Raw genomic sequence first — 14,718 nt, 5'->3', positions numbered from 1 at the left:
GGAATTAAAAACTAGAACTCCAGTAGTCTAATGCTTATCATATACCTTTCTTCAGTATGTGAAGCATTAAGTTTTTCAAAACTTTCTCTTCCTAAGTTACCTCAATGTTTCTTATATTTCCTCAGAAGATGTGTTTTTAAGTCTATTAATTTCTGCTATTATTTTTGTCTTTATGACCATCTCTTAATTGTGGAGTTCAAAGTAGAACACAGAACTCTAACAAATGCTAACTGTTGCTTTTTCTTTTCTGTGAGTTACATGACTGAATATGGACAGAGGATTCAGTATTTTCTCCAGTATTCCCCAACCAATTTGGTGGAGGTATGAATTTTTAAAAATTATTTTCTAATTGTCTCTTCTAGATGAATACAAGAATAGGAAGAGAGTGGTTGGATATTGGAAATTTTCTAATCGCTGATGAATGTTTTCAAGCTGCTGTGGCCGTAAGTACCATTGATTTTTAGCTGAGGCAATTATTAGTAGTAACATCTGTGGTTATTCTCATTGTTACATTGTACTGTGGTTTTATTTTTCAGAGTCTGGAGCAATTATACATCAAATTAATTCAAAGGAGCTCCCCTGACGCTGACTTGATCATGGAGAAGATTACTGTTGAGAGTGACCACTTCAGAGTGCTTTCTTACCAAGCAGAGTCTGTAGGTATCATGGGCACCAGGGTCTTCCAGTGGGGCATTTTTTCCATATGTAAATGTAAAAGTGATGATATATAACCTATTGGAAGAAAGTCAGATGTCACTGGCCTTTTATAGGATATTAATTTGACCTTTTTATCTCTGTTATATCTGAAGGTGATGTTACTAATGCTGATTGGAATCTATGGGGTGGCTGAGGGTGAGAAGACTGATATACAGTTAAACATCATTTTCACCCCCTGCATGTAACACCTGTCATTTATTTATGGCAGCAATCCCTACTTGAAACACCTGTCTCTGTGACTCTCTCTTACATTCACAGTCTGCCTAAAATATTTGCCTGAAAAGAGCCTTCTCATTTGCAGTTGTTCTGAGTTGTCTATTGATGCTTTCTAAAAGTCTGCTGCGATCACACACTGTTTTAAGTTATACTTTACCTCTGTTTACCTTGTGGATTTCTTTGTCAGCATACACTTAGGTGTGCATTTGAACTATGATGAGTTTGCTTTCTGTTATTACACAATTCTGGAAATGAAAAATCCCCAGCTGGGCATGGTGGCTTGTAATCCCAGCACTTTGGGAGCCTGAAGTGGAAAGATTGCTTGAGCTCAGGAATTGGAGACCAACCTGGGCAGCATAGTAAGACCCCCATCTCTACCAAAAAATAAAAGTAAAAAATTAGCCAGGCTTGGTGGTTGCACCTGTAGTTCTGGCTACTACGGAGTCTGAGGCAGAAAGACCCTTGAGCCCAGGAGTCTGAGGTTAAAGTGAGCTATGAGTGAGCTATGACTGTGCCACTGCACTCCAGCCTGAGTGACAGAGCTAGACTCTGTCTCAAAAAACAAACAAAATAACAACAAAACAGAAAAGTCCCCTTTTTATTTTTTAACATATTTATTGAGATACAATTCATATACCATAAAATTCACCCATTTACACTGTATAATTCAGTAATTTAGTATATTCACAGAATTGTGCAGTGTTCACCACAAGCTAAGTTTAAAACATGTTTGTCACCCCAAAAAGAAATCCCCATCAGCATTAGCAGTCATTCCTCATTGCTTCTGACCCTAGCTCTAGCACCGTGAATTTATTTTCTGTCTCCATAGATATGCCTATTTTTGACATTTCATGTTAATATAATCATGCAATAAGTGGTCTTTTGTGATTAGCTTCTGTCACTTAGCATAATTGTTTTCAAGGTTCATCAGTGTTGTTGCATGTTTCACTGTATGAATATGCCATGTTTTGTTTATCCATTCATCTATTGATGAACATTTGAGTTGTTTCCAATTTTTGTCTATTGTGAATAATTCTAATGTGAACATTCATTTACAGTGTGTGTATGTATGTTTTTAATTTTCTTTGGTATACAACTAGGGGTGGAATTGTTGGGTAGCATGGTAACTCTAAGTCTGTGTTTAACCTTTTGAGAAACTGCCAGAATGTTTTCCATAATGGCTGAACTATTTTATTACACTTCCCCCAGTAGTATCTGAGGGCTCCAATTTCTCTACATCTAAAAGTTTTATAGTTTTAGCACTTACACTTAGATCTGTGGTCCGTTTTAAGTAAATTTTCAGGTATAATGTGAAGTAGAGATCTAACTTCATTCTTTTGCATGTGGCTATTCAATTGTCCCAGTACCATTTGTTGAGAAGACTATTCTTTCCCCATATTGAATGACCTTAGCACCTTTGTCAAAAATCAACTTATCATAAGTGTAGAGTTTATTTCTGGACTCTTGATTCTATTCCATTGATCTATATGTCTAGCCTTATGCTGGTACCACACTTGTCTTGATTACTGTAGCTATGTAGTAAGTTTTGAAATTGGGAATTGCAAGTCCTCCAGTTTTGTTCTTTTTAATGATTGTTTGGACTTTTCTGGGTCCCTTACATTTCCATATGAATGTTAGGATCAGCTTTTCAATTTGTGCACAGAAGCCAGCTGGAATTTTGATCGGGATTGCATTGACTTTATAGAACAATTTGGGGAATATTGTTATCTTAAGAATATTGTGTTCTGGTCCATGAACCTGGGATGTCTTTTCATTTATTTAGGTTGTTTAATTTTCTCTCATTTATTTATTTTTATCATTTTTTTTTTTTTTGTAGAGACGAGGTTTTGCTGTTTCCTAGGCTGGTATCAAACTCCTGGCCTCAAGCAGTCCTCTCACCTTGGCCTCTCAAAGTGCTAGGATTATAGGTGTGAGCCACCATGCCTGGCCAGACCTATGTGTGGTATTTTTGTTGTTCTTTTAGAGACAGGATCTTGCTCTGTTGCCCAGGCTGGAGTAATGTGGCCCAATCATAGCTCACTGCAGCCTCAACCTCCTGGGCTCAGGGGATCCTCCTCCCTCAGCCTCCCGAGTAGGTAGGACTATGGGGGTATGCCACTGTGCCTGGCTAGTTAAAAAATATATATATTTTGGGGGGTAGAGGTAGGGTTTTACTATGTTGTCTAGGCTTATCTTGAGCTCCTGGGCTCAAGTGATCCTCCCACCTTGCCCTCCCAAAGTGCTGAAATTACAGGCATGAGCCACTGCGACTGGCCAGACCTATGTGTTTTAATTGTCCACAAGCTCAAACTTAAATCAGTGATGTGACGTAGCTGCAAAAAAAGCTAGCGCGGCCCTAGGCTATGTTAATAGATACATAGTGTCCACATCTAGGTAGTTAATTCACATTTTGAATATTGTGATAACTTTTAGGCATCATATTTTTAAATTACTGGGTTGGTGTACAAAATATATCATATGAAAAATACTTGGAGAATATAGTGATGTTTGTCTCAGAAAAAGAAGACAGTAGGAATGATAGCTCTCTTTGAATATTTTAAGGACTATTGTATTAAAAAGGAATTAAAGTCCACAGGATAGAATGAAGAACAATGGGTAGAAATTCTAGGAAGATGGATTGTGGCTTTATGTAAGTTGCCTTTTATCAGTGATAGTAATCGTATAATGGAATAGCTTTCCTGCAAGATTCTAAGTCTGTTTTCACTGGAAAACTGTAAGCAAAGATGTGAGTATCCTAATAATTATATATTGCAGAAGGAATTCCTTCATTTGGTAGGAAATTTGACTACTGTGATCCTTAAGTCCCTTTTAACACCAAGATCCTATGATTTCAGAAGGTCTTGTAGCATTTCTTCAGTGTGGTGGATGTTGATATCTAAATGGCATCTTCTTTATATAGCTGGTTAAAAGTGTTAGTTGTTATAATCAGTAATGAGAACCATATAATTCTTGACTTTGATAAGTGATGACATCTTCAGAAGTTGAAGTGAAGGCTAATTCCTTTTGCTGTAAGTTCATTTTTCATTTCTAAGACACTCTCACCATTAGAGTTTATGAGTTTTGTTGATATTTGCTTGGGAGAAGACATCTTTAAAATGGCGGTTAATAGCAGTGTTTGATAATGAGTTTTCTCTGTCCTAATAAAGCTCCTGAGAGGCCTTATCTTTTTTCTAGGCACCTACCATTTAACCAGTTAGATAATTGCTTTATTATTTATTAAATTATTCAACAGACAAGGAATATCTTCTATGAACAGACTACTATGCTAGGTTTTGTGGAGTAATGCAAACATCGCATATCCTATCCTCAAGGATTATAGTTTAGTTGGTGAGATAAAGGATGCATATACAAGATAGAAAAAATTGGGTACTATAATAGTTGTACAGATAAATGATCTACATGCAGTGTTCAGTGCTGTGTGTGAGTGGAGATATAATATATGGTCATTTTCCTTAAGAAAATTATAAGCTAGTTTGAGAGATAGGCCATAAGTACATGTTCTAAAACTGGAAAAAGGAAAATATTAAGTGCCAAATGAATGACTTAGGTTAGGTGGACACAGACTTTGTCTAAAGTGGTCACATCACCTTCCTAACAATTGTTAACATTTTATTTTTCCTCAATCCCTATATCCACTTGCAAGGTGAAGGATACTTTTCTGTGTATGCATGTGCCAGATTATCCTTCTGTAATCTTTCGGAATTGTAAAAATAACTATAGATCTTGGTGTTTCTCCTAATTCCCCATTTCCCTTGGTTACTGGCAGTGCCTCTTTCTGCATTGTGCATCATCTGCAGATGCAAGGATTGTATATTTTGCTTCTGCTCCCTCCCCTATTTAAAGTGAGACCATTTGTAGAAGCTGACAAGGTCACACTGAGGAAGGGGCTATGAGCTTACCTATAAAGACTATGATGGAGGCTATCCTGGAGATACAAGCCAAGTAAAAGCCAGCTTTCTCTATTATATCAAGGACTTTGGTTCACCATCTTTCCTAGTAGTTAAAAAACTTGTAATGTAAAAAACATTAATCTGCGTTGTCAGCTTCTAGCATAGTACATAGCACGTAATAGATATTATGTAAATGTGTGTGGTACAAATGAATCTGCTCTCCCCCTATTATTCCTTTCTGATCTTTTTCCCCCCTCCATCCTATCAAAAGAGTGGCAAGCAGTATGTAAAATGTGAAAGACTGAAAAACACTGGTACAGGCAAGTGCTACAGGAGTGTAGAAAAGTGGGGAGATTATTGTGGACTGGGTTGTAGGGGAAGACACACAGGATTTAGAGCATGATTTGAACTTTGAAGGAAGAAACAGACTTAGGAAAGTGGGGAAGAGGGTACAGAATATTCCAGGCAGAGCAAAGGTTTGCACATGAGCAAAGTCATATAAGGCAGTAATGTGCATGCCATGTTTAAGGAAGAGTGTGACCAGTTTATCTGAAGGAAAGTATTTTGCAAGGGCACGATAAGTGCTAAGTCTGGAGAAGTAAGTAGGGCCAGGTTGAGAAAGCCCAGATATACCTCTTTGAAAAAATACTTTTGGTATTTTCCTAAAGGTACTGGGGTAATTGAAAGTGTTTAGGAAGAGGTTTGGTGGCACCTAGTGAAGAGTAACCTGTAATCATATTTAGACTTGATTGAAAAGTAAACAGAATCAAGGCATAGTGTAACCATGAACTGGTGAAAGCCTGGACTATAGTAGTACCAATGAGAATGAGAAAGAAGGGACAGATATAGGAGACATATAAAGGAAGCAATCATTTATGCTCAGTGAGAAGGACTTGAACCATTGAATCTTTGGAGGCAGGAAAGGGAGGATAATAAAGCCTGTTCATTCCACAAACATTTACGTGTTGTTGGGAGGTGGGAGAGTACGGTCAAAAGTAGAGCAAACACTGCTAGGCATGGTGGCTCACACCTGTAATCCCAGCACTTTGGGAGGCCAAGGTGGGAGGATCATTTGAGGTCAGGAGTTCAACACCAGCATGGGCAACATAGTTAGACCCTATCTCTGTGAGAAAAGAAAAAAAAATTAGGCAGGCATGGTGGCACATGGCTGTGGTCTCAGCTTCATGGGAGGCTGAAACAGGAGGATTACAGGTTGAGGCTGCAGTGAGCCATGATCACACTATGGCACTCCAGCCTGGGTGGTAGAGTGAATCCCTGTCTTTAAAAAATCAAATTTAATTACATTAAAATTTCAAAAAGCAGAGCAAACAGAAAAGAAGGAATACCAGAGATGAAAGAGGACTAGAACAGTGTGGGTCATCCATGAGAAGAGAGCTTGGAGAAAAGGATGATCAACAGTGGCCAATGCGTCAGAGAAATAAAAGAAAATGAGGTTGGAATAAATGGCATTGAATCTGATGTTTAGGAAGATGATAGTGACCATAGAAAGCAGTTTCAGTAGTAAGGTGTCTTAGTTCATTTCGTATTGCTATAATGGCATACCTGAGGCTGGGTAATTTATAAAGAAAAGAGATTTATTCTTGCTCATGGTTCTACACGCTGTACAAGAAGCATATGTCAGCATCTGCTTCTGGCCAAGGACCTCAGTAAGCTTTCAGTCATGCCAAAAGTCTAAGGGGGAGCAGGCATGTCACATGACAAGAGAGGGAAGAAGAGATACAGGGGAGGGTGGGAGGGTGATACCAGACTCTTTCAAACAGTGCCATCTTAGAGGAACTACTAGAGCAAGAACTCACTGTTACTGTGGAGAGGGAGCCAAATCATTCATGAGAGATCTGACTCCATGACCTAAACACCTCCCACTGGGCCTTACCTCAAAATTGGGGCATCACATTTCTTTCTTTTCTTTCTTCCTTCTTCTTCTTTTTTTTTTTTTTTTTTTTTTTTTTTTGGTATTTCTAGTAGAGATGAGGGTTTCCCCATGTTGGCCAGGCTGGTCTCGAACTCCTGGCCTCAAGTGATCTGCCTGCCTTGGCCTCCCAAAGTGCTGGGACTACAGGCATGAGCCACTGCCTAAATACTTAGTCTTTTCTGATGAAGTTGGTGGTGGTGTTAACAAATGTGATTTGATTTGATTTGATTTTTTTTGAGACCGAGTCTCACTCTGTTGCCTAGTCTGGAGGGTAGTGGTGCCATCTCGGCTCACTGCAACCTCCACCTCCTGGGTTCAAGCGATTCTCCTGCCTCAGCCTCCCAAGTAGCTAGCTGGGACTACAGGCAGCCGCCACCATGCTCAGCTAATTTTTGTATTTTTAGTACAGACGTTGTTTCACCATGTTGACCAGACATGGTCTCGAACTCCTGACCTCGGGTGATCCACCCGCCTCGGCCTCCCAGAGTGCTGGGACTACAGGCATGAGCCACCATGCCTGGCCAATAAATGTGTTTCTAAAAACTTTAAAAAATATTGAAATAAGCATAGATTTGCAGGAAGCTACAAAAATAGTAAGAGAGATCTGTGTATCCTTCACCCAGTTTTTCCCCAGTGGTAATATCTTGCATACATATAGTGCAATATAAAACCAGGAAATAGACATTGATACAATCCACAGACCTTATTTAGATTTCACCAGTTTTATATGAACTCACTTGTGTGTGTTCGCGTATATTTATATAGTTCTGTACAATTTCATCACATGTGTAGGTGTAGATTCATACCACCACAATCAAAATACAGAACAATTTCATTACCATACAGATTCTTTACATAACCCCTTATAGCCATACCCCTTTCCTGTCATCCAAAACCCAGGCAACCAAAACCTAGTCTCCATCTCTATAATTTTGTCATTTTAAGAACATTGTATAAATGTAATAATACACTGTGTAACCATTTCATATTGATTGTTCTCACTCAGCATTTTTTTTTTTTTTTTGCGATCCATCCTTGTTGTTTTATGTGTTAATAGTTTGTTCTTTTTATTTGTTTGTTTGTTTTTGAGACAGAGTCTCGCTCTGTCGCCCAGGCTGGAGTGCAGTGGCATGATCCTGGCTCACTGCAACTGCTGCCTCCCGGGTTCAAGCGATTCTCCTGCCTTAGCCTCCCAAGTAGCTGAGATTACAGACATGTGCCACCACACCTGGCTAATTTTTTTGTATTTTTTAGTAGAGATGGGGTTTTGCCACGTTGGCCAGGCTGGTCTCAAACTCCTGGCCTCAAGTGATCCGTCTACCTCTGCCTACCAAAGTGCTGGATTACAGGCATGAGTAAACGCGCCCAGCCCTGTTCTCGTTTTATTGCTATGTAGAATTCTATGCTGTGGATGTACCAATTTGTTTAGCCATTCACTATTGAAAGAATTTGGGTTGTTTCCAGTTTTTGGCTATTGTAAATAAGTTGGCATGAACATTTTCATACAGATTTTTGTGTGGACATAAAGGGTATATTTATTTTTTTTTTTTAGAAACTGCCAACTGTTTTCTAGAGTGGCCATGCCATTTTACATTCTGTGTTTTGTTTTGTTTTGTTTTGTTTTGTTTTGTTTTTGAGACAGAATCTCACTCTGTCACCCAGGCTGGAATGCAGTGGCATGATCTCAGCTCACTGCAACCTCCGCCTCCCAGGCTCAAGTGATTCTCCTGCCTCAACCTCCCGAGTGGCTGAGACTACAGGTGTGTGCCACCATGCCTGGCTAATTTTTGTATTTTTAGTAGAAATGGGGCTTTGCCATGTTGGCCAGGCTGGTCTCAAACTGCTGACCTCAGGTTATCTGCCCACCTCGGCCTCCCAAAGTGCTGGGATTACAGGCGTGAGCCACTGCAACTGGCCACCATTTAGATTCTTACCAGTAATGTATGAGAGATCCCATTTCTTTGCATCCTTGCCAGCATTTGGTATTGTGACCAATTTTTTTATTGTAGCTATCCTAATAGATATATAGTGATATCTCAATGTGGTTTTAATTTGCATTTCTCTAATGGCTAATGATGTTGAACATCTTTTCATTTACTTATTTGCCATCTGTATCTCCCTTTAGGCAAAATATCTGTCATTTTTCTTGTCTATTTTCTATTTCGATTGATAGTTTACTGTTCAATTTACGGGATTATTTATATATTCTAGCTATGATTCCCTTGTCAGATAAATGTTCGTGAATATTGTCTCATTGTAGCTTGTCTTTTTGTCCTTTTTAATAGGGTCACAGAATACAGTTTGATAAAGTCCAATTTATTGATTTCTTTTTCTTTTATGGATCATGCTTTCAGTGTCATGTCTCAGAATGTTTCACCTAGCCCTAGGTCTCTTAAATTTCCATTTGAATTTTAAGATCAGCATGTTAATTTCTGCAAAAAAAAAGCCAACTGGAATTTTAATGGAATTGGATTAAACTTATAGATCAACTTGGGGACTATTGCCATTTTAATATATTGTCTTTTTGTTTTGTTTTGTTTTTGAGACAATGTCTCACTCTATTGACCAGGCTGGAGTGCAGTGGTGCCATCTCGGCTAACTGCAACCTCTGCTTCCCAGGTTCAAGCGATTTTCCTGCCTTAGCCTCCTAAGTAGCTGGGATTACAGGCACGTGCCACCATGCCTAGCTACTTTTTGTATTTTTAGTAGAGACGGAGTTTTGCCATGTTGGCCAGGCTGGTCTCGAACTCCTGGCCTCAGGTGATCAGCCTACCTTGGCCTCCCAAAGTGCTGGGATTACAGGGGTGAGCCACTGGGCCCGGCCCTGATGGTAGTTTTGACTGCCCAAAATGTACACGTTTTTAATACTGACTTACAGTTTATGAAATGCTTTCACATCTGCCATCCCATTTGATCCTCATAAGATCAATCCTGTATTGTAGACATTACTGTCCCTATTTAATAGTTAAGAAAGTAGAGCCTTAAAGAGATTGTGACTTACCTAAGTTCACTGAGCCAAGAAGTGGAAAAGCTGGGAATGCAAAGCTCATATTCTTTTCACTACATCAGTATAGGCAGGACATCACTCCACACCTAATGAATCACAGTCTCCAAGTGGTGAGAGCTGGACATGTGATTTTCAGGAAGCTCCACTGGTGAGTCTGATGCTCACAAAAGGTTACTACAGCACTGTATTGTGCTGCCTCTTCTTTAAGACTTCTTTTACTTGAAATCTTTATCTTTGGGGCTTGAAATATTTATTTCTAGTCATAAGAAGATGAATAAATTTTCAAAACTAGCCTGAATTATTAGAGCTTTGATTTCTCTAAGATAAAAATCTGAGTAATGATAGACACTATATGAGTTGTTTGAACATTAAAGTCTCATATTGTTTTATATGTTATAAGAACAGACAGCAGCATCTATCCTCTGATATGGGGTTTCACTCAGCCTTCCTCTTTCATAGTAAGATTTTCTCCACCTTGAAGAATGAATTAATCAGCAAGTATTCATAGAATATAGTGTAGAAAGGGATATTATTTTGTAATCTCTGTATAGAGATTTGGCTTATTGAGGCACTTGTGTTAGCAATTTATTTTCCCCTTTAATAATATCTAGTATTAAAGCCTTATAAGAGAGTATCTACTGAGCAAGATGTCAGGCTTACTATTCAGCAGTTAGAAGAGAAAACTAGAGAGAAGCTGGCGTCTTACGTGTTGTTTATATTTTCTTCTCTCTACTCAATTCTTTTATTATTCAAAGCACAATAATATTTGACACCACATAAAGAAGAGAAGAAAATAGCAAGTGTAGTATTTTATTATTTCCTTGTACGTATCCACGGTTTTCTTAAAAAAAATGCTTTGTCAGCTTTTTTGTTTTTTTTTTGGTGACAGAGTCTCGCTCTGTCGCCCAGGCTGGAGTGCATTGGTGTGATCTCAGCTCACTGCAAACTCCGCCTCCCAAGTAGCTGGTATTGCAGGTGCCCACCACCACACCCAGCTAATTTGTGTGTGTGTGTGTGTGTGTGTGAGAGAGAGAGAGAGAGAGAGTGTGTGTGTGTGTGTGTTTTAAGTAGAGACAGGATTTCACCATGTTGGTCAAGCTGGTCTCAAACTGCTGACCTCAGGTGATCCACCCACCTTGGCCTCCCTAAGTGTTGGGATTATAGGCGTCAGCCACCATGCCTGGCCAACTAAGTTCTTAAATGGCTGAAACAAGCCTCTTCTACAAGTGCTAAAGTAATGTGTGATTGATGTTTTCATTCATTTGGGGGTGTTCAGTCATAGAATGGTAGAAATGAAAGGGACCCTACAGATAGTCTAGTACAGTCTCCTCACTTTATGAATGAGGAAACAATCTGTGAGAGCTTAAGGCTCAAAGTTACACATGATAAATGGCAGAGTGGCTCTTTTGGCTTCATAATGAGATTGTACTAAGCTGCTTTTCTTTTTTCTTAAAAAACTTTTTTTAAAGAGATGGGGTTTTGCTCTGTCATCTGTGGCAGGAGTAGAGTGGTATCTTCTTAGCTTACTGCAGCTTCGAACTCCTGGACTTGAGCAATTTTCCCGCCTCAGCCTCTAAAGTAGCTGGGACTGTAGGTATGTGCCACCATGTCTGGCTAATTGGTAAGCTGTTTTTGTAGTGGATATACATAGCAGTTCAGACTATGAGGTTATTGTGAGCTTGTTTTAAGACAAAGACTGCTGTTTAACTTAATTCTTCTAATGTAAAGGTGAATACAAGAGCTATTCAAGTTGCAGAAGCATCTAGTAGACCTGGCATTACGTCATAATATAATAACATAAGGTAGTACAACCAGTTTTTGCATTTCCAGAAAAAAGTAAATGACTCCCAGTCATTCAGTATCAACTCTGTGTCACCAAAGATTACCACTTATTCTTCTGTATTTTGAGCAAGCTATTTGTTTAGCTCGAACAACTAGTATTGCTAAAAATATTAGAAAACAAAATAAGACTTTTAAACACTAGTTAAAATGCTAAAATCGACTTAGAGACAAATAACCTTGTAATTTCATTTTAACCAGTTATTGACATTCTTTGTCTTTTTCAGGCAGTTGCTCAAGGAGATTTTCAAAGAGCATCTATGTGTGTACTGCAGTGTAAAGATATGTTGATGAGGCTCCCCCAGATGGTGAGTGAAATCTGCATTCTCCAAGAGTTTGAAAATATGCTATATCAAGTTCCAGGAAGAATCATTACTACTTCATGCAACCTTTTGGAAATTCTGTTTGAGATCAGTTCCACATAAGTAGCTGATCTTTGAAATATTCTGCTTCCTTTGTTCTTACCAGAAAGGGCATTTGAAAAAGCTATATGGAATATTTCCTTTTTTTTTTTGAGATGGAATCTCACTCTGTCGCCCAGGCTGGAGTTCACTGGTGCGATCCCGGCTCACTGCAACCTCCACCTCCCTCCTGATTCTTGTGCCTCAGCCTCCCAAGTAGCTGGGATTACAGGCCTGTGCCACCACACCTGGCTACTTTTTGTATTTTTAGTACAGACGGGGTTTCACCATGGTGGCCAGGCTGCTCTGGAACTCCTGGCCTCAAGTGATCCGCCCACCTCAGCCTCCCAAAGTGCTGGGATTACAGGCGTGAGCTACCACACCTGGCCAATATGGAATATTTCTTAAAATTTTCTTTGCTTTGTCTTTTATTGTCAAACCATCTTGATAACATTTGCTCCATATTTCATGCTATACAACAAAAGAAAGAAAAAAAATGAGTTTGTCTGCTGACAAGGTTGATAGCAGTTAATCATGTTACTGCCATAGTATTTTCTATACTGGGATTTGGAGATGTGAGAAATTTGGTAGGATAAAGCATGCATCCTGGACTGGATCTCATGAAAGTTCCTAAATACATAGTTTTTTGCTTTTTCATTTTATCTTCCCTTTCCATTCTTTCTCTCCTATTTCAGTGCCTATGCCTACTTCAGTCTTTATTATCACAGAGGGATTAATAATGGAGATATAATTTGGTATTAGGGAGAATGTTCCCAGTATTGCATACATCGTACCTATTTGTGAGATTGGTCTTATTTTTTCCCCAAATTGGGTGTCATAATGTAGAACTTAATTCAGTAAACATTTATATGTTGCCTGTTATGTGTCACATCAGACATTCTTCTAGGCTTTAAAAACTTTTAAAACAATTACATATTTATAGAAAAGTTATAAGAATAGTACAAAGAACTCCTGTATACCCTTTGCCTGGAAACGTCATTCAAATTTTCCAATAATGTTCTATATAGAAAATGGTTTCAATCTAGAATTATACATAGTCTTCAGGCTCCTTCAATCTGGAAATCGGGAACACCTCCTCATTTTTGCCTTGCTATTCATGATCTTGGCAGTTTTGAAGATTACAGATCAGTCATTTTGTAGCATGTGATTTAATATGGGTTTAGCCAAAGTTTCCTCATGATTAGAACAGGTTATGAATTTGAGGCCAGAAAATCACAGAAGAGATTCTATGTACTACTCATGGCTTCCTATTAGGTGGTATACAGGATTGACTTACACTATTATTGCTGGTGCTAGCTTTAATCTCTTAAGATCGTGTCTTCCAGGTTTTTTTGCTGTAAACCTGTATCATTTTGTGAGTGATACACTGAAACTATGGAAAATCTAATTTCTCATTCTACTTTCACCAACTTTATTCTTTTTTCCTCCAATTTTCTAGCTTTATTGGGGATATAATTGACAAAATTTGTATATATTTATGATATATAACATGATATTTTAATATATTATACATCATGAAAAGATCACCACAATCAAGCCAATTTATATATTCATCAACTCACACAGATTTTTTTTGTGGAGAAATATTTAAGATCTACTTTCTTAGCAATTTTCAAGTATACAATACATTATTATAATATTAACTATAGTCACTGTGCACAGTACAGCCCCAGAACTTATTCATACAGCCTAAATGAAACTTTGTACCCTCTCCCCCTTTATTTGACGAGATAGAGTATTGCTCTGTCGTCAGACTAGAGTGCAGTGGCATGATCCTGGCTCACTGCAGCCTCAACCTCCTGGGCTAAAATGATCCTCCCACCTCAGCCTCCTGAGTAGCTGGGACTACAGGTGCGTGCCACCAAGGCTGGCTAGTTGTTTTACTTTTTTTGGAGCGATGGGGGTCTCACTATGTTGCACAGGCTGATCTTGAACTCCTGGGCTCAGGCAGTCCACTTGCCCCAGCCTCCCAAAGTACTGGGATTGTAGATGGGAGCACTGTGCTTGGACACTTTGTTCCCTTTGACCAGTGTCTCCTCATCCATTCCCCAAACCCATGGCAACCACCTTTATACTCTCTACTTCTATGAACTCAGCTTTTTCAGAATCCACATATAAGTGAGATCGTGCAGTCAGTATTTGTCTTTCTGTGGCTGGCTTATTTCACTTAGCTTAATGTCCTCCAGGTTCATCTGTGTTATCACAAATGGCAGGATTTCCTTCTTTTTTATGGCTGAATAGTATTCTGTTGTATATAAATAGCACATTTTCTTTACCCATTCATCCCTTGTTGGACTCAGGTTGATTCCATAGCTTGGCTATTGTAAATAATGCTGAAGTGAACAAGGGATTGCAGATATCTCTTAAAGATACTTATTTTATTTCCTTGGGTATGTATCCAGAAGTGGGATTGCTGGATCATATGGTAGTTACATTTTTAATTTTTCAAGCAACCTCCATACTGTTTTCTATAGTGGGTGTACTAATTTACATTCCCACCAGCAGTGTACAAAGGTTTCCTTTTCTCCATGCCCTTGCTAACACTTACCTTTTGTCTTTTTGATAATAGACATTCTAACAGATGTGAGGTAACATCTCATGGTGATTTTAATTTGCATTTCCCTGATGGTTAGTGATGTTGAGCATTTTTTCATATACCTGTTGCTGATTTGT

The 14,718-nt window shown here is 38.7% G+C and overlaps 1 protein-coding gene across 1 annotated transcript in view; it reads left to right on the top strand.

Annotated features, from left to right (window-relative positions):
• TEX11 (testis expressed 11) overlaps positions 1–14,718 on the top strand; it is a 320,825-nt gene that overhangs the window by 27,810 nt on the left and 278,297 nt on the right. Inside the window, 3 exon segments of the mRNA XM_033200830.1 lie at positions 363–443; positions 537–656; positions 11,851–11,931. Of these exon segments, the coding sequence (XP_033056721.1) occupies positions 363–443; positions 537–656; positions 11,851–11,931 (282 nt within the window).

This window comes from Trachypithecus francoisi, unplaced genomic scaffold (assembly GCF_009764315.1).
Source record: "Trachypithecus francoisi isolate TF-2019V2 unplaced genomic scaffold, Tfra_2.0 Lachesis_group6, whole genome shotgun sequence".
Classification (NCBI taxonomy): Eukaryota; Metazoa; Chordata; class Mammalia; order Primates; family Cercopithecidae; genus Trachypithecus; species Trachypithecus francoisi.
This window is presented reverse-complemented; position numbering and strand designations above follow the sequence as displayed.